At 33.3% G+C, this 19884-nt stretch overlaps 3 protein-coding genes and 1 pseudogene across 3 annotated transcripts; 3 read left to right on the forward strand and 1 right to left on the reverse strand.

Annotated features, from left to right (window-relative positions):
• The first annotated feature begins 537 nt into the window (after positions 1–537).
• Positions 538–1468, forward strand: LOC108217585 (major allergen Pru ar 1-like). The gene is made up of 2 exons (XM_017390421.2): positions 538–815; positions 936–1468. The coding sequence occupies exons 1-2, from the start codon at positions 632–634 to the stop codon at positions 1232–1234; spliced, it is 483 nt and encodes a 160-aa protein (XP_017245910.1). The 5' UTR covers positions 538–631; the 3' UTR covers positions 1235–1468.
• A 1173-nt stretch (positions 1469–2641) lies between these two features.
• On the forward strand, positions 2642–3534 carry LOC108217222 (major allergen Pru av 1-like). The gene is made up of 2 exons (XM_017390064.2): positions 2642–2924; positions 3043–3534. The coding sequence occupies exons 1-2, from the start codon at positions 2741–2743 to the stop codon at positions 3339–3341; spliced, it is 483 nt and encodes a 160-aa protein (XP_017245553.1). The 5' UTR covers positions 2642–2740; the 3' UTR covers positions 3342–3534.
• Positions 3535–13534: 10000 nt separating this feature from the next.
• On the forward strand, positions 13535–14345 carry LOC108217225 (major strawberry allergen Fra a 1.07-like; annotated as a pseudogene).
• Positions 14346–16009: 1664 nt separating this feature from the next.
• LOC108218066 (calcium-binding protein CML38) lies at positions 16010–17141 on the reverse strand. Its single transcript, XM_017390990.2, has one exon. The coding sequence runs from the start codon at positions 16774–16776 to the stop codon at positions 16354–16356; it is 423 nt and encodes a 140-aa protein (XP_017246479.1). The 5' UTR covers positions 16777–17141; the 3' UTR covers positions 16010–16353.
• Positions 17142–19884: the final 2743 nt, after the last annotated feature.

A 19884-nucleotide genomic window follows, 5' to 3' on the forward strand; every position in this document is an offset into this window, starting at 1 on the left:
AATCAAGAGTATTGAAATATTGACGAGTAATGCTGGTTAATGCTTATTCCAACATAAATTGTTGTTACATCCCGCTAGAAATAGAAACTCGACCACAGTATAATCAAAATCTCAATCTAATTAATATTGGCTAGTTGGTCTCGATACCCTTAAGCAAAAGATAACATGTGCATGTCCGGGCACTCTCAATCTGACGCAGTGTGTGACACTAGCTTACAAAACACAACACAAATAGGCAATCTGATGTACAAATGTGAAACACAATTTAGTTGTAACAGAATAAGAATGTTGTAACATCTTAAGACTCTTATTGTCATCAGATCTAAGTATAAGTTTCCTAATACTCAGAGATCCAAGTCTCTGTCTTGTGCAGTTCCTTAGAATCTGATCATGTAAGAAACTGAAGAGTGTCCTTACCTCTTTATCCACATCTCATCTTGCTGTCTTCTGATTAATTATATGGCCACACCAAGATGGACAAACCCCAGAATATTTGCTCATCTTTACTAATATATCCTATATATATGGATACAAAAAAATCCTTTCACCATATCCCTAAATCAAACTTAAAAGGCTCTTTACTTTTAATCACCTCTTCTTTGTTTCCGGTACTACATTTTATAAGAAAGAGATGGGTTTTGCAAGCTACACTGATGAGTACACATCCCCCATTGCTCCATCAAGGATCTTCAAGGCCTCCATCGTCGACTCTCACAACTTAATTCCTAAACTCTTGCCACAAGGTATCAAGGGTATCGACCTCATTCAAGGCAACGGAGGAGCTGGAAGCATCAAGCAGGTCAACTTCATTGACGGTTAGCTATAACTTTTTCCTATTCATACATTCTAGCTAATTCGTATGATCACGTATACACATATATCTGCATTGGTATATACTAATTGGCTGAAATGATGTAACATTGTAACTCATGCAGGCCGCAATTTTAATAGTGTGAAGTACCACGTTGACGAGCTCAGTGAAGATAACTACACCTATAATTACACGTTGCTAGAAGGCGATGCCTTGGTAGAAAACCTAGAAAAAATTACTTACGAGGTTAAGTTTGAGGCTTCTCCAAGTGGTGGGACTATCTCCAAGGTGACGAGCAAGTATTACACTAAAGGTGATTTCATGCTTAAGGAAGAGGACATCAAGGCGGGCAAGGATAAGGTTCTGCTGATGTACAAAGTCGTCGAAGCCTACCTCCTTCAAAACCCCGACGCCTATGTGTAGAGGCTTTGTTTCCTTTTAAGCTTTTCCGTGCTCTCCAAAAGGTCTTTTATCTATATATGTAACCTGTCATGCTGTTTCAGTCTGGTCTGTACCAATTAATTATGGAATAAGGAGAGATTGGTTTTTGACACTGAGTCTTAACAATATCCAGTCATCTGTTTTAAGTTCTGTATTTTCATGTAAAAAAAATAAGGAAGCTTCTTTTTAAACTAATATCACTTTCATATGACCTAATGATATTTGATCGAACAGAATACAAGCAAGAAACCAACTATGTAACATCTTTTTTCCAAAAGTTCAGCACCTCCAAAAAAAGGAGGGGCCATTAAGACAACAAAAAATCATCCAAGAGAATTTAGTAAAATAAGACAAATGCTGAAGAATTCATGACTATGTGAATTAATTCAGTGCACTAATAAAACCAGTCATACAACTTTGCTAACTTAGCAATAAGGCCTGCTAATAATATTTCTGTATAAGTGGTTTAAAATATTTTGCGGCCCTTATAGATTGAAGGTCCTTTGCGGTTGGACTCCTTGCACACCCAGATCACAAGTAGTTCTCAACATGAGAAGTTGCTCGTAATTTCTACGTTGAATTCTGCAATCCAAAACTACATTCCTTTCTTCAAATAAGAAGTGCATTCGAGCCTTTAGTCAAAACTGGTGGGGGGGTTTATTACAGATTAATAATACTTCAGTCAAGTTCAGCATACTTTTGGTTCAAACTAGCAAGTTTCAGAGTAATTTAATCTCAGGTCAAATGGAACGTTTAATGAATCTTTTCCGATCTGAATGCTAATGCTACCTCTATGTCAATTTGAGCACTGAGAAATCAACTAGCTACCACCAGCAGAAGTGCTAACAACCAGAAAGATATTACAGCAAATTTATTAATTGCAAGAAATTAGCATTTGTCCAGCTTCTTCTACATTTTTAAGCAAATCATATATGTAACCTATCAATTCTGATACTGGTAATTTTCAATTGGATGTATTAAGATTAAAAAAAAACAAAATTACCAGCTACCAAGAAAGACAAGAAATCAGACAATTGTGTTGTAAAAATTAGATTATAGATGCAACAAAGAGTTCTCGGGCAACAGAATAATTATGTTGTCACTACTTAAATCCAAGTGAAAGTATCGAATGAGTATGTTGGATATGAGGACTCTGTTTAGCATTATATTTCTCAAATTCTTTGTATGCTTATTCTTGAAGATCCAAAGTTTTGTCTTGTGCACTTCATTAGAATTATATTCCCCTTCTAGTCTTGCTCAGTCACCATGATCATACATATGACATTGGACAAACACCAGAATCTTGTTCTCATTTTTATTGGTAACATATCATGGTATTGCATAATAAACAACACTGCAAACTGATCTCTGCTCATCCTATAAATATCATTCTTTCATCATATCTCTTATCAACCTCAAAAGCTCTTCACTTGTTTAACTAATCACTTCTCCTTTACTTTCAGTTTTCATCAACACGTCTTATAAAACATGGGTTTCGCAAGTTACACTGACGAGTACACTTCCCCTATCGCTGCATCAAGGATCTTCAAGGCCTCCATCCTCGACTCTCACAACTTGATTCCAAAACTCTTGCCACAAGGTATTCAAAGCATGAAACTGATTCAAGGTGATGGAGGAGCTGGAAGCATCAAGCAAATTAATTTTATAGACGGTCAGCTAATTTAATCTTTGCTTTATCAACACATTATTCATGCACATAGATATGTCTTCGAGTATAACATGACAAATGCTTATATACTGATTGTGCAACATCAATATTACACATGTAGGTCGCAATTTCAATAGTGTGAAGTACCATATTGACGAGCTCAGTGAAGAAAACTACACCTATAACTATACGTTGCTAGAAGGCGATGCCTTAGTGGAAAACCTTGAGAAAATTACTTACGAGGTTAAGTTTGAGGCCTCTCCAAGTGGTGGTACCATCTCTAAGGTGACCAGCAAGTATTACACCAAAGGTGATTTCATGCTTAAGGAAGAGGACATCAAGGCCGGCAAGGATAAAGTTATGCTGATGTACAAAGTTGTTGAAGCCTACCTCCTCCAAAACCCTGACGCCTACGTCTAGAGGCTTCGTTTCCTCTTTTAGCTGTTTCGTGCTCTCCAAAAGGTCATGCGATATATGTATGGTGTGTCATGTGTTTTACAGTTTGGTTCGTACCATTTTGTCACGGAATAAGGAGATTTGACTCCAGTCATCTCCTGTAATTAAGTGCTTGTATTTCCATCTTATACAATAAAGAAGCTTTTTTCAATAAAAATCACTGTCATCTTATACAAGAAGTTTACTACTACTTGTGATCTGATTTTCTAAAAGCAAGAAAGATACAAGTGTTATAAATCTTTAAGGCCTACAAAATACAGATTAACCCCAAAGCATGATCTGAATTGGCTCCTGACATGTACAACTTCTAACTTATCAGACATATAGGATCAAGCCTGAATCTTGTCGTCATGCTCCAATGAGACTTGATTAATCTACTTGCTGTTAGTGTTACCTACTATATTCCTAGACGCGTCATTAGTGACATATTTCATATATGAAGCACAGTCGTTAATAGTTCATAAAAAGCGGTAGATGTTTGAATTTACATGTTGATTCTGCAATCCTAAGTCACAGTCCTCTTTTCAAATAAAAGTACACTTTTCTAACCTTCAGTCCAAGTCAGTTGAGGGTTTTCTCGCAGGTTTCTGGTATCTCATCAAGGTTTGTTACTAACTAGGATGTTTAAGATTCATCTAGAATCCCACCTCTGCATGATGTAACTTCTGATGAATTATTCTCTATCTAAATGCTACTTTCATTTTTATTTGAGCGCCACGCTACCACTACCAGAAGTACTACTAACTAGAATGATATACAGTAATTTATCTCTAGTTATGAATATTTGCTTCTGCTTTTTTTTTTGGCTAATTGAATGTTTGCTTTTGTCTAGCTTCTTAGACATTTTCAACAATTTTTATGTATGACCATTGATACTTGTGATTTTCATTCGGATGTCTTAAGATAAACAACAAAACTCGCCAGCCACCAAGAAAATCAGACAATTAAGTTGAAAAAATTGGATAATAGTTGCAATGGGGATGACTCTGGTAACGAACTAATTATGGTGGATATGCAGGCTCTTTTTATCATTCTATTTCTCAATATTTCTTTGTATGCTTCCTAACTCTCAGAGATTCAAAGTTTTGTCTTGTGCACTTCTTTTATAATACATTTCCATCAAAACATCATATAAGAAAACTAAAAGTGTGTCCTTACCACTTTAGCCCCTTCTGGTCTTGCTGTCTTTCTACTTCAATCTTTATACCTGGAAGAGTAGCTCATTCACCATGGTCACGTCAAATTGGACAAACACCAGAATATTTGTTCCCATTTCTCTTGGTAACATATTACGGCATTGCAAAATCAAAAACGCTTCAAACTGATTTCTGTTCATCCTATAAATAACATCTTTTCATCATATCCCTTAATCAACCTCAAAAGCGCTTAACTTTTCTAATTAATCATCTTTTCTTTGTTTTCGGTTTCCACCAACACCTCTTACTGAATATGGGTGTCACAAGCTGATGAGTGTACACTTCCCCTATTGCTGTATCAAGGATCTTCAAGGCCTCCATCCTAGACTCTCACAACTTGATTCCAAAACTCTTGCCACAAGGTATTCAAAGCATGAAACTGATCCAAGGCAATGGAGGAGCTGGAAGCATCAAGCGAGTGAACTTTATTGATGGTCAGCTAATATACTTGTACTTATCACCCCACTTGGAATACACATAGACCATTAATCTAGTTAAAGGATGAATGCTTATATACCTTTTTTCTTGTAAAAAATGATAAATGTCTGTATATTTATTGTTTAACACACTACTCATGTTGCCCGCAATTTCAACAGAGAACCTTCAAAAAAATTATTTCTGAGGTAAACCTAATGTTGGTACTATCTCTAAACCACCAACTATTACACTAACCATACACAAGTTCTTAGATTGGTTAAGCCGGGCCTGGGTCAATCTGACTTTGGCTCTTGCAGGTATACCTGGGAAGACTTATACCCGTGCAATGCATGGGCGGTTAACATATTTGTTATTTTATTATATATATTTAAATTTATCTAATTTTATTGTAAAAATAAAATTATAATAGAATAATGTGATTTAACAAAATGTTTTATTTAACAGTTGGATAAATTTTTCATAGTTAAGTCGGTCAAATGGCTAACTAAAAATTGGGTCGAACATATATATTTTAATGAGAATGTTAAATCTTTTACATGTTATAATTTAAGAAGACTATAAATTCAGATATAAACTAACCAATCAACCTTTTGATATTTCGTTATTAATAATTAATAATATGGTATAAAACATATTATTATAATTTAAAGAGACGCATGAAACCAACCTAAATTTAATGTTTTGCTTTAATAGATAATAAAAAATATACTATAACATGTTATAAATTCAAGAGCTCCGTAGGTCGAATACCAACCGATTCACCAAACTCAACTAACTGACCAACCAAGTGAACTTTTTATTTTCGACTTTAATAGTGTAATAATATATAGTATATGATAGATTTGTAATATTTTTTTAATGTAAGATCATTAGAATATTTAAATATAATGTTATTAATGTATTTTAGTTGAATAATATCACATGTTATATATTAATAATTATATTTAATGATATTATATTTTTTTTATACATGGCGCCCGTGTTAATTGCAAAATCTCGGTTTTTTTAGTTAGAAAATCTAAAAAAGATAATGCGTTTTGATTAAAAAAGCAATTACTATGTTGCTCGATATTATTTTAGAAGATTGAGTTTTTTTAGCTAAAAAATATATAAAAGATAATTTATTTTAGTTAAAAAGAATAATTGGTTATATATATAGATATGCTCGTACTTCGGCCCAAGTACTGACCGCCCGACCAGTACAATAATACTCCTTCTATTTTTTATTATTTGACGTTTAGACTTTTGGCACACATCTTTACGTATAAATATGTCGCCCATTTCCTCATTATTGTAAAAGATTAATTTTTAGTTTGAAAATTTATAAAAAGATAATATATTTTAGTTAAAAAAGTAATTACCATGTTTCTCAATGTTATTTTAGAAGATTGAGTTTTTTAGTCAGAAATATAAAAAGGTAATATATTTCAATTAAAAGGATTAATTGGTTATATCGATAGACCCGTACTTTGGCCCAAATTAAAAAGGATAATTGGTTATATACATAGGCCCAGAATAATTGGTTACATAGATAGGTCCAGAATAATTGGTTATATAGTTAGGCCTGTATTTTGGCCCAAGTACTGACTTACCAAACTTTTAATGTTTCGGTTTTAAAAGGATTATTAATTGGTTATAAAGATAGACCCATATTTTAGCCCAAATTAAAAAGAATAATTGGTTATATAGATAAGTCTAGAATAATTAGTTATATAGATAGACCCGTATTTTGGCCCAAGTACCGACCGACCAAACTTTTAATGTTTCGGCTTTAATAGTATAGTATAGATTTCGCATCTTAAAAAATAAAGAAATTTCTGTTAATTACTTTTATATGGATGAATGATATGGCTATAATTGAATACAAAAACGAATACCTTTCAACTCAACCTTGTGACTAAATTTTATTTATTCGTCTTCCTAAACACAAAACCTGTTCACTTGCTAGCTTTAATTCTCCCTAATATCTCAAATCTTACGCAAATAAATGTAGAATGATAATATCGGAATCGACTTGATTTCAAATTATAAATTATAAAGTCAAAATTCATTATAATGTGATCTGTGAAAACAAAACGTGAAACTTCGTATCATGCCAAATGGGTCTACTCGGGTTTGTTAAAGTTTTATATGTCATAAATCAAGTCATCCCTCTCATTTCTTTACATTTCATTTATTTTAAGATATATATAAAATATAGATTCATAATTATTTTTTTAAAATTTTCTTATTTTGTATAAAAATTTAAACATTAAACTTTTATTTAGAAGAAAAGAAATTTAAAACAATTTATCAAACTATATTAATGAGAGTTTTAAAGGGTTTTATATCAAAGGAGCCACTCATTCTGTTCAAAAATCTCACTTACATCACCCATTAAAAAACCATATCATTTAAACCACTAAATTGAGTATATATATCATTCTGTTTGATAACGTCATGGTAATTGACGGAGAATGATAAGTTTTTAAACATTCTGTCCCATTCAAATTTGAGGGGTCGAATTTATGACATCTCAAATACATTTTCTCCCAAATGAATAGTTTAATTAGGGCTTTTATTCTACTTACATGTTATTATTAGGTTGGCCCGATTAATCTATTTAATTTATCTTTTTTTCTAGACGCCATGTCGGATGCATGCCGGATTTAACATTGATGAACACGTCAACTTTGAATTGGGACAAAAAGTTTAAAAAACTTAACAATTTATGTCAATTACCATAACCTTATCAAACATAATGATATATATACCCAATTTAATGGTCTAAATGATATGGTTTTTCAATGGGTGGTCTAGGTGAGATTTTTGAGCAGAACGAATGGCCCATTTGATATAAAACCCGAGTTTTAAAATGCGTGTCAAGTCCCTTATCCTCCAACTATCCTCCATTAATGTAAACAATTTTGAGAAACGGAGGAAGTATGAAATAAAAGGATTCAGAAGCTATAGAACTTCAAGGTCTACAGAGTACAGATTACTACTGAAGCATAATCTGAACTGGCTACTGGAATTTAAAGCCCATTTTTGGGTCAAGCTCGTATCACGGGTGCACATCTTTGGGAATATTGATGGTCGTAATGTGGCGAACCCGAGTCCCCTGCAAGCCTCAAGTCTAATAACATTTTAAGGGACTAGTTCTCTTAAAACGTATGTTAGGAGAGATTAACAGGAACATATTATATCTATTAATAATCAACTCGTAGAAATTTGGAAGACATTTAATTTAAGACATACAAAAGCACCTACATTTGTAAACTGTTTGCGTTTATGACAACTGCAGTAGTACTTTCTTTGATGAATTGCCTGTTTTATATAAGATACTAGTAGCAATCACATGTTTCTATGTGCTACAAGCAACGACTTGATAGTTCTCAACTAGAGAAGATGCTTGTAATCTATACCTTGAGTCTGCAGGTGCATTTGTTCAGTCCTCAAGGTTTGCAAATTGCAGTAACTCTTGTTACTACACAGGAAGTTCCAGAGTACTTTAATATCAGTTCTGATGTAACATCTGATTAATTGTTCTCAATCTAAAAATTAATATCTTGTATATAGTTTGGGTCGCGGTACCATTAATGGCTGTGGAGCAGTTAAGTAGCCCACAGTTTTTGGACCGTTGGATGAATATCCAGCGACCAGGATCATATTAAAAATTTAATATGTCCCGCACTTTTTTAGCTCTGGACGGAGCACTGGACATGAGTATCCCCGTCCAGCGCAAATAAAGCGCTGGACATGTTAAAATTTTAATATGATTCTGGCCGCTGGATATGCATCCAACGGCCCAAAAACTATGGGCCAGTTAAACCGTCCCTGACATATGACTGCCAGGGACCCGGACCCATATAGTTTTTCTGTTTTCTGATATTTGTTTTTATTTTCTCCAAAAGGTTTAACCTATTTGGCCTGTCTTGTCGTGTTACAGTTTCATCTGTAACATTTTGTTTCGGAATAAGGAGAGATTGGTTTTGACACTGGTCTTTACCATATACCGATATTCACGTCAAGTCATTTCTAGTTTTACATCATTTATTTTCATTGTGAAGGGGAAAAACAAGGGACTGAGTATCCAAGTGAAAGTATCCGGAGTGTATTTAAGGAGGTGTATCCTTAAAGCCGAGACACCAGCTAAAGATATGAGTCCGTATTGTGGCTCATGCGATCAATGCAACCATTATCTGGGAAGTTCTTAGCAAGAAGCATCAAGTGCCTGATGGTAATTACTTAGTGACCTCAACACGATCTGATAAACCAGTGCCAAGACTCTCCAAATGCTCTGCACACCATCTACACTAGTGGATGCCAGATACTGATGATAATCATTATAAAACTTGTGCACATTTTTTGTTTCCATTATTCCAAATTCCAATACCCTGCTGTGCCGGTGGATCAACTTTCCAGCCTGGTTCATTCTCCATTACACCCTTCGATATCACTGGAGACTTTAAAACGAATCCATATTGCACCATACCCTCTACTCCTGGCCTCACCCCACCCCAGAACCCCATTATCGCATGCCACACATAAATATACTTTAATCCGTATTTTTCTTTTGCAATGCTTACTATGTTCTGGATTCCTAGCCATTGTAATTTGTAGCTCCATATTTTTCAGATGTAGGTGTCTGGCTTTCTGGCATTGCAACATATAACCCTATCATTCCTAATTCTCATATATCACATGTTTAATTAACATGGGGCAAAGATATATAAAGTATATATTTAATATACTTTGTACAGTTGTCCACAACTCTATAGTCTATACAGAGAATTCACTAAGTTTTAACAAAATGACGAGTGGCCAAATATGACAAGGAATTATGACGTTGTATATCAATTTTAGCTAGTAGTCTTAAAGGTGAAGAAATATATATATGACGAGATGGCCACCAGATATTATTCAAACTGTAACATCCACATTTTTTAATATCAAATATCAGACTTTTTCCTAGGGAGGAACTCATCTTATTCACTGATAATAGGATTTTAAAGGAAATTATATAAACAAAAAGCAAATTAATCTTAATACTAATTATTATCATCTTAACAATATTCAAAAATGAACACGGCACGCAGGGTGAGGCTATTGCATTTTCATTGAAATATGCTCAAAACTATGAGACGGAGATAAGATCTGCCTGATACGTGTTTTCATACAAAGCATAGTGCACAATTTGACTAATTATTGGAGAAGTTGCTGTAAAAGAATTTGGTACCTTTCATTTGATTTGAATCAGACATGGTATCAGTTGCCTGAGCAGCGACTCCTCTCCTAGATACACTTATTATATTTCGCAAAAAGTAATTTATTGGGGAACCAAACCATCAAAATAGGACTGAGCCTGGTGATAAGCAGAAGCAACAAAATCTGACATGAAAACGGAACAATGATAACAATAAACGGAAATCATGAACCTATATTTTGTATATTCATTTTTGGTCACATAAAAAAGCTATTTTTTGGATATTGAATGTATTTTTTTAATGTGAAGGATTTTGTCGCTACAATTTAGACATTTTTGCGAGGCAAGGGATACACTTATAGCAGCAAGCAAAAGCAAACAGAGGGAGGTTAAAAAACGGGGACAACTACAAGTCATCAATTTGCAAGTAAAGAGTTCAAAACTATACAAAAAAGACCAAGTGTCATACATGCAGATGGTAAGTCCTTTTCATAAAGCAAGTGTGATCAGCTTTTGTCCAAAAAAATAGGCAAATTTCAACGCGAACAGCATCAATTGGTAAGGTTATGGATAAATTATACGAGGTCCTTGCTATATGATATGCACTCTGACATTTCTGATTACCTCCAAACATTTAAGCATACTTCAAAGGGCTTATAATATTCTGAATTACCTCCAAACAATTAGCAGGAGAAAGAGGCATACGATGTCCAGCATCAGTCTCTCAAGCAGTACAATTTTATTTTAACAGCTTTCTTATCATCTTCATCGCATTCATGCTCCAGTTTCTCTTTTGCCTTTAACAAAGCTTGTTGAAGACTGTGGGTGGATGCTGCTGTCTTCTTGCCTTTTGAGAAAGCAATTAATTCCGAAATCAAATCAGAATTAATTTCTGTCAATTTAATTGATAAATTCAGCAAAACTAGTCCGTAATTCTCCGGGCCCAGATTTTGCTTGTGACACGCGGAAAAGCGCAAAGCCCAGAATTAATTTCTGTCAATTTAATTGATAAATTAAGCAAAACTAGTCCGTAATTCTTCGGGCCCAGATTTTGCTTGTGACACGCGGAAAAGCGCAAAGCCCGAGGCTTGCGAAGCCATGAAATTTGCCTCGAAATCCCACAATTTGCACCCCTACGCGCACGTAGATGGTGGAGCATAACATACTAACACAAGTTAAACACTACAAGAGTGTTCTACTATATAAAGCCATTAAAGGCCCATATTCTTTTCTATGTGGATACTAGCTTTCTTTTCCAATTTTCCACTACCAAGGAAGCAATTTTGGATCATCACAACTCATCCATTCCTTAGTCTTTTTGAGTGAATAAACATGCATTGGAAAGCTCTCTCGGAGGAGAACATAATCCAAGCATAACCCGCCACGAGCACGTAGCCGAGCCTCACTCAAATTTGTGCTCAAAATGACAAACTTCCAACAGTATAAACTAAAAGCGAGCTGAGTAGAAGATTTTAGAGAGAGGAAGGGCACCTCTGGGTTCTGGTGAATAATGTGTGTTGTTAGATTTAAGACTGAATAAATAAACTTCCCTGCTACTCTTTTTGCCACTTCTTGCCAGGGCATACCCCAAGAGTTCATACCTAATTACACTCCATGCCACCGAGTCAAATATTGACTGTCCAGAGCTGTTCCCTGCTTTACGACATCTCTTTCTTCCCTATCTCAGAAACAAACGAAACTGCAGCTGTAGTACCGTCTGCTTTGCTTCCTCATTTGCATTGTTGTGATTTCAAATTCATATCCTCTTATTGGATTCAAACTCATTCAAATCTCATCTCTGTTCATATCAAAACTCTCTAACCTCACACCTCCGCCTGCGTATCAATGTGGAATACATTCAGATATAGACCCATAAAGGCACCTATGTGAACTACTTGAGTTTATAAGAGCATCTCCAATGGTTGGCACCCTTCAAGGGGTGCCAAATTTGACTCATCTCAAAATATTATTTTTTATATTCACACTCTTCCAAATCATTTTTAGCACCTTTTTTTCAAAATACACTCCAATGGTTGGCACTCCGAGATGCCAACTTTATTAACATAGAAATAATATTTTATGTATTATTAGGACCACAAATCTATATTTTATGTATTGTTGGGACCACAAATAATGTTGGCACCCTACTTTATGGGTTGCCAACTTTTGACACCCCAAAGTGTGCACATGGTGCTAACGAGAGTGCCGGTCCATGTCATGCCACATGGCATTGGCACCCCTGTTAGCCCATTGGAGATGCTCTAACTGCACTAGTGCAAATCCATTGGAGATGCTCTAACTGCACTAGTGCAAATCCCTCGGTGCTACAATACTATCTATTGTTTCCTCTGTATAACTATTATTATTATGTTTTCTCATTATAATTTACCATTTTCTTAGTAAGTTAATAGTGGCAATGACATGCTGCTATGTGCCACAAGCATCCACGTATAGTTCTCAACAAACAGAAGATGCTTGTTATTTATATGTTGAATCTGCAATCCTAAGTTACAGTCATTTCTTAAAAAATGCATTTGTCGAGCCTTCAGTCCAAGAAGGTGGGCTTTAATCCCAGATCTATGGTATCTCAGTCAAGTTCTGGAAATTGCAGTAAACTTTGGAACCAACAAGGAAGCTTTAAAGCAATTTAATCTTGACTCTAATATATTTGATCGCCACCACCACCAGAAGATATACAGTAATCTATCTTTTGTTATGAGACATTATCCTTTTGTGTAGCTTCTTGAACAATTTTAAACATTTATTAAGTAATAACCTTTCCCCATCGTGATACTGGTGCTTTTCAATCGGATGTTTTAAGATAAACACAAAATCAGCAGCCACAAAGAAAAACAAAAAAATCAGATAATTTCGTTAAGATAAATTAGATTATAGTTGCATTGATGAAAATTCTGGTAACATATTAAGTGTGTTGCCCCTACCTATGTCCAAGTACAAGTATCATATACTATATTTTACAACCATGTTGGATATTTGGACTCTTTTTAGCATTACAGTTCTCAATTCTGTATGTTTTCTAATTCTCAGAGATCCAGAGTTTTGTCTGGTGCATTTATTTGAAAATAAATGTCCATCACAACATCATATAATCATATAAGAAACTAAAGGGTGTCCTTACCTCTGAGCCCCTTCTAGTCTTGCTGAATAGCTTAATCACCACGATCTCATCAAGTTGGACAAACACCAGAATATTTGTTCCCATTTGTCTTGGACTCTTGGTAACATTCTATGGTATTACACAGTAAAGAACCATTCAAATGATCTCTGCTCATCCTATAAATATCATCATTTCACCACATCCTTTAATCAATATCAAGAACTCTCTTCTAGTCTAATTAATCAGCTCTTTTTTGTATAGTTTTTACCAACAACTTTTACAAAACATGGGTTTTGCAAGTTACACTGATGAGTACACTTCCCCTATCGCTGCATCAAGGATCTTTAAGGCCTCCATCCTCGACTCTCACAACTTGATTCCAAAACTCTTGCCACAAGGTATCCAGAGCATTAAACTCATTCAAGGCGATGGAGGAGCTGGAAGCATCAAGCAAATTAACTTTATTGACGGTCAGCTAATTTATTTGTGTTAATCAACACATTATGCATACACATAGATCTGTACTGTAGAAATACATGACGAATGCTTACATACGAATTGGTTGACATTGATATTACTCATGTAGGCCGCAATTTTAATAGTGTCAAGTACCACATTGACGAGCTTAATGAAGATAAGTAGATAACTATACCTATAACTATACGTTGCTGGAAGGTGATGCCTTGATTGAAAACCTTGAAAAAATCACTTACCAAGTTACCAAGTTAAGTTTGAGTCCTCTCCTAGTGGAGGTACTATCTCTAAGGTGACAAGCAAATATTACACTAAAGGTGATTTCATGCTCAAAGAAGAGGACATCAAGGCGGGAAAGGAAAAGGTTTTGATGATGTACCAAGTTGTTGAAGCCTATCTCCTCCAAAACCCAGACGCCTACGTCTAAAGTTACATGTTTTCTGATATCTGTTTTTACTCTTCAATATGTTAAATGTATTTGGCATGTCATCTGTTAAAATTTTGTTTCGAATAAGGTGAGATTGGTTTTGTTTCGAATAAGGTGAGATTGTTTTGACTCTGGGTCGTTACTCTATATACAGTTATACATATCTAGTCATTTTGAGGTTGTGTATTTTTTTATTTATTTTATTTTTTTTTTGCTAAATGAGGTTGTGTATTTTCATTGTGAAGAATAAGGGAGCTGCTTTTCAATGTAGATATGTATTTGTCTCAGATATAGTTCTGTATGACTTCATGTTTCAAGAATATTGAATATCTCATGCAATAACTGTTAATGTTATTGACAATTTTAACTTGTAAGGCTCTGTAGGCGGACACTGAACTCTCTGTTCTTAGACATGTTGAACCTTACGGCTGAAAATATTTCGATGTTGACTGAATTCATGAAGTTAGCGAGATTTTAAAATCATGTAAAAACAAGGGAGTGAATATTTAAGTGAAACTATGAGGAGGGCATGTAAGCAAGGCAGACTCTTCGGTAAGACAACCGAGATGAACGTTTAGGACACCACTCGGGACCAGAATTCGTATATTTTTATGGTCTGTTGCTTTATCTGCAGTATATTTTTCTTTTGCTTTCGGGTTGTCTATCACTTTTTCTGGGTTTGCTGTTAGGAATGCATTCTCTACATTGCATTACTATCTGAGAGCTGGAAATTTATAAGGTTGCGCTGTAACTGGGAAATGCTTCATACCCCGAAAGCTCAAGACTAGAAGCTTCCGCTGAACTTAGAAACAGTGATAACTGTGGGATATCTAGCAACAATTCACTATTTCATTATCTGCAGAGAAAAATGATCATGTGGTCCAGAGTAATCTTTGTGGCCCATAAAATCAACGCGAGATAGTGTAACTTTTGTGATGCAAATAAAACATCATTCAACAATGTAATTTTCTATGTAGCAACAGAAAAGAAGTGTCACTATCCGACTCTTTGAGAGTGTGTGGTGCTCGTGGTTTTTGATTAAGTCGATAGTTTGCATCTTTGTTGCTTGATCCGACCATAATCATTATTTATCATTAAGAAGCTAGTAGAATGAGGAGAAAGATCAACAGCGTACTACTTGGGTAGTTGAACTTTTATTATATTGGATAAGAAAGTACTTGGTCATAAAACACATTTATACATACATCCTTAGTTTAGCAACCGTGACTTTCTCTCCGGACAATTTCTTTTGGCTCATTATACATACATCCTTAGTTTAGCAACCGTGACTTTCTCTCCGGACAATTTCTTTTGGCTCAGTCCGACAATTTTTTGATTTGTTTGACTTTTCATCATAATTTAGTTTATATATTAGCTTTTAGAATTTTAAAAATTACAACTTAAAATAAGAATATATATATATATATATATATATATATATATAACTTTAACTTCTTTGATCATATAATATATATAATTTATAATCAAAGTTTGATCAATTTTATCCTAAAAAGTCAAATAACTAAAACAAATTTGGGATGGAGAGAATACATCCCAAGAACATTTCCTAAAATATTAGTTGAGAGCGTTTTTAATGTCATTTTAAATTACGTGTGAAACGTCTAATTGATAATTAAAAAGAAATGAGAATTATAGTTTCAACACATTCTTATAATTTTATATACATTTATATTAACGAGTCTACTAAAAACATGTCAATCAGAACAATACCGATAAGCATATCTAGGTAGACCTATTTTAACTTGCCACTTCAAAAATAAATTTCAATATAAATTAAATCCCAATCTTAAAGTTCGTACATTATCATTAAAACTATAAATAACTATAAATAAATAATAGAAGTCAATATACAAGACACTCTCTTTACAAATTCGTACGGGACGAACATATTAGATCAAAACACTGCAGAGAACATATGAAATGATCGAGATTTGCATATCTACAAGAAAGACTAACGGATCTACAAGAATGTTCCAAGAATTACTACATATAGTATACACTATACAGCAATGCAAGAAACATCACAAGCTTACTTATATATGTAGTGTTGAGACTAATACTATAAACAACGAGAATCCCTATATGTACGAGAGAAGTGTAAATGAAGCAACGATGGATCAAGACATCATCACAATAAACTCATCGAACTGGAGAACTCCATCCCCATTAAGATCATAATTTTGTATCATCAGCTTACACTCATCCACGCTCTTCGACTCTCCTATTTTACTAAGCATCCTCTTCAAACTCTTCGGCGTTATGCACCCCCGCCCTTCCATTTCGTACAGCTTAAATACCTCCTTCAACTCGTTCATTTTCTCCTCGTGTCCGCCGCCTTCTACTAACCTCACGAACTCCTCCAAGCTCAGCATTCCGTCTCCGTCCGAATCTACTGACTCCACCGCCGCCTCCGCCTCCTGCACTGTCAGCTCCCCGCCGATCAATGCCACGCATTTTTGCAGCTCCGGCGCTGATATCTTCTTGTCTCCATTCTCATCAATGTGATTGAACACTCGTTCATATTGTTGATTTCTGTCCATTATACTCGTCACAAAAATCTCACACTCTGGTTGTAATTGATAGTTCGGATTTATCCCGGCTGGATTTCAGTATTTGGATGAATTTTTTGTTTTTCGTCAAAAAATAAAAAAATTGTGTTCGGATATAATACTTCAAAATACGTGTAAAAAGTAAAATAAGAATCGACTTTATTTTCGTAAGCCCGAAAGACGCAGAAAGGTGTTGGAATTGAGGGAAGTGTGTGCATGTTGTATATATAGGAACAGAGAATTGCCGTGTTGTGCTGACCGAAACGATGAAGAAAAATAGAAATAGAGGCGATGCACGATTGCACGTTCGAAATAATAAAGACGGCAAAGACCGTTGATTTTTCTTATTGTTTGATTTAACTCGGAGCTAAGCAATGCGGTATACAAGTTCCAGAATATTGGGAGGAATTAGCAAGGAAGCGTCGGGAATGTGGTCAATCACAGATTAAAATGAAAAAAGGAGCAATCGTTTACAACAAGGGTTGACCTTATTATTCTTTTCCACGACGAGAAACAAAACTTAAAGCTACACACTAACCGTCAATCCTGCCGTAACCACAAAACTATGAACCACAGAATATGCCCTCTTTGGCCGTCATAATCAGTCGAATCCAACTTATTGGCATCATTTGTTTGGTGGTGGTATAGGGTTCGAAGCGAGAAAGTAGGATTCAGAATGAGGAATTAGACTTAATTATGGGTATTTCGGCAAACTTAAAAAAAATATAAGTGAAAAAGTTGATTATAAGTGAGAAGTAAACAAATTAATAAAGTGTTTGGAAAAGAAATAAAAGTTTTTAGAAGTGCTTGCAGAAGTCAGTAGCTTCTTATTCCTCAAAACAAAAATTTGTAATTTTTTATTATTATAATGATAACTTTTATATTATTAATAAAATTATTTACTTAAACTGAAAAGTTAAAAATTATTCTTCATTTACAGATTAATTATTATTTAATAAGTATCTTTTCTAAATTAAACAAAACGGACGCTTCATTTATTCACAAAATGCAGGACTTTGTTTTTTTATTATGGATAAATAATAATGTCCGAATCCCATCAATACCCTTATTAATAAGCGAAACCACGTTTGATGGAACATCGGTACCAAAAGTATGGTCATCTTATATCATATTTAATTATTTTTATTATTATTATTATTATAGCAATTATAGCTAGCGGAATATTATGGCGCTGCCGGATGCTTCTGATCAATAGGAAGAGGAGGAAAATAAATAGACTCCTATTAAAAGTATAATATTATCATTAGGAAATTTATATTGGTTAGGAATTTATAATATTTTTAGATATAATAATTAAAGACGACTTCTATAGTTATCAGGATTTTATAATCAATATAAATTTTTTATTTAATAATGATAATCATTAAACTATTATGAAAAAAATGTCGTATTGGTTAGGATTTTATAATTTTATTATATTATTATGAAAAGACTTTCATATTTATTATGACTTTATAAATAAAAACTTTAATATTGGTTAGAATTTTATAATTATCAGACTTTGACATTGATTAGGATTTTATAATTAAAGACTTCAATGTTATATCATTAAAAAAAAGACTTCTAACGTTGTTAGGATTTTGTAATGCAACAGTTATACCACCAATAAAATTATTTATTTTAATTTCTTTGAACTCAAATAATAATTTATGAAACAACTCTGTAAAACTCCTATCATATTTCAGCATTCAAATAAATAAAGGTTTATATTGATATTAATAGCCAAATCGATATTATCCATATATATACTTTTTATTAATATGCGAAAATTTTCTTTAGTGGGAGAACATCATTACCAAATACCGAATTATCAAAATTTGGTTATTATCATGTAATTTAATGTTATCCTACTCTTCACAATATTATAATATTATTATAATAATGGAAAGGGGAAACAGTTATACCACCAATAAAATTATTTATTTTAATTTCTTTGAACTCAAATAATTTAATTTATGAAACAACTCTGTAAAACTCCTATCATATTTCAGCATTCAAATAAATAAAGGTTTATATTGATATTAATAACCAAATCGATATTATCCATATATATACTTTTTATCAATATGCGAAATTTTCTTTAGTGTGAGAACATCATTACCAAATATCGAACTATCAAAATTTGGTTATTATCATGTAATTTAATGTTGTCCTACTCTTCACAATATTATAATATTATTATAATAACGGAAAGGAGTGGTAGCACCATGACAAACACAAATTCCAACGATAATAAAATTACTGTGAATTCTCTGGTTATAGCCATGAAAAGAGGTTTACAAGATTTTCTCAAAAAAGTTATAAACAAATTAATTTTAAATTCATTCAATTTATAATCTCTGTTATGGTTTTATATTAATTTGACAAATATTCATCAATATTAAATTTATAAGAAATTCAATTAGCGTTACACTTAATAATATTTATTAGACGTCTAAAACAATTATGAACTAAAAAAGTTAAAGTTTATTAAAGATTGAATACACTCTCAGCCAATTTATATATGCTGGTGTTGAATTTTTTTCCATATATCTAGAATCAAAAACAACATAATGATTTTATTAAAATAAAACATATCATTTTAAAATAAATTCATATAATAACATGTATCTTGAGAATATTTATTTTGAAAAATAAAACTTAAACATAATCAAATATTAATATGTTAATGCATAATAAGTTTTGTATCTCAACAATAATAATTTAAATAACATTAAAAATATTATATTTCCAATAAGTAATGAACTTAAAAAATTCATATAATCCTGTGCTTGGCGGGTTATTAACTAGTATTAAAATAATATAATAAGTCAAAGTTTTCATTAGTTTTCTTTTCAACTTGGTTTAAATATCTGATTAAATTAAAGCCAAGGATGTTAAAAGTTTGTATTAACAATTTTGCATAAACTACTTTTCAACGCGGGAAAAGTAAATTGCCATCGGTATAATATAATATTATTCTTCTATTTCAATTTGTAGTTATTGTTTAGGTTCTCACAAATAAATCCTCATTAGAAATGACAAAACAAGAGTGTTTGAGAATTTGTTGCATCTATTGTATGTTGATTTGCAGATATG

The sequence above is a fragment of the Daucus carota genome, chromosome 4, assembly GCF_001625215.2.
Source record: "Daucus carota subsp. sativus chromosome 4, DH1 v3.0, whole genome shotgun sequence".
Taxonomy (NCBI): Eukaryota; Viridiplantae; Streptophyta; class Magnoliopsida; order Apiales; family Apiaceae; genus Daucus; species Daucus carota.

Excerpts from the sequence above, each read along its gene's own strand:
- LOC108217585 (XM_017390421.2), top strand. The coding sequence starts at position 632 with ATGGGTTTTGCAAGCTACACTGATGAGTACACATCCCCCATTGCTCCA. Across the intron at positions 816-935 it reads GCAGGTCAACTTCATTGACG|GCCGCAATTTTAATAGTGTG; the intron begins GTTAGCTATAAC and ends TAACTCATGCAG.
- LOC108217222 (XM_017390064.2), top strand. The coding sequence starts at position 2,741 with ATGGGTTTCGCAAGTTACACTGACGAGTACACTTCCCCTATCGCTGCA. Across the intron at positions 2,925-3,042 it reads GCAAATTAATTTTATAGACG|GTCGCAATTTCAATAGTGTG; the intron begins GTCAGCTAATTT and ends TTACACATGTAG.
- LOC108218066 (XM_017390990.2), bottom strand. The coding sequence starts at position 16,776 with ATGGACAGAAATCAACAATATGAACGAGTGTTCAATCACATTGATGAG.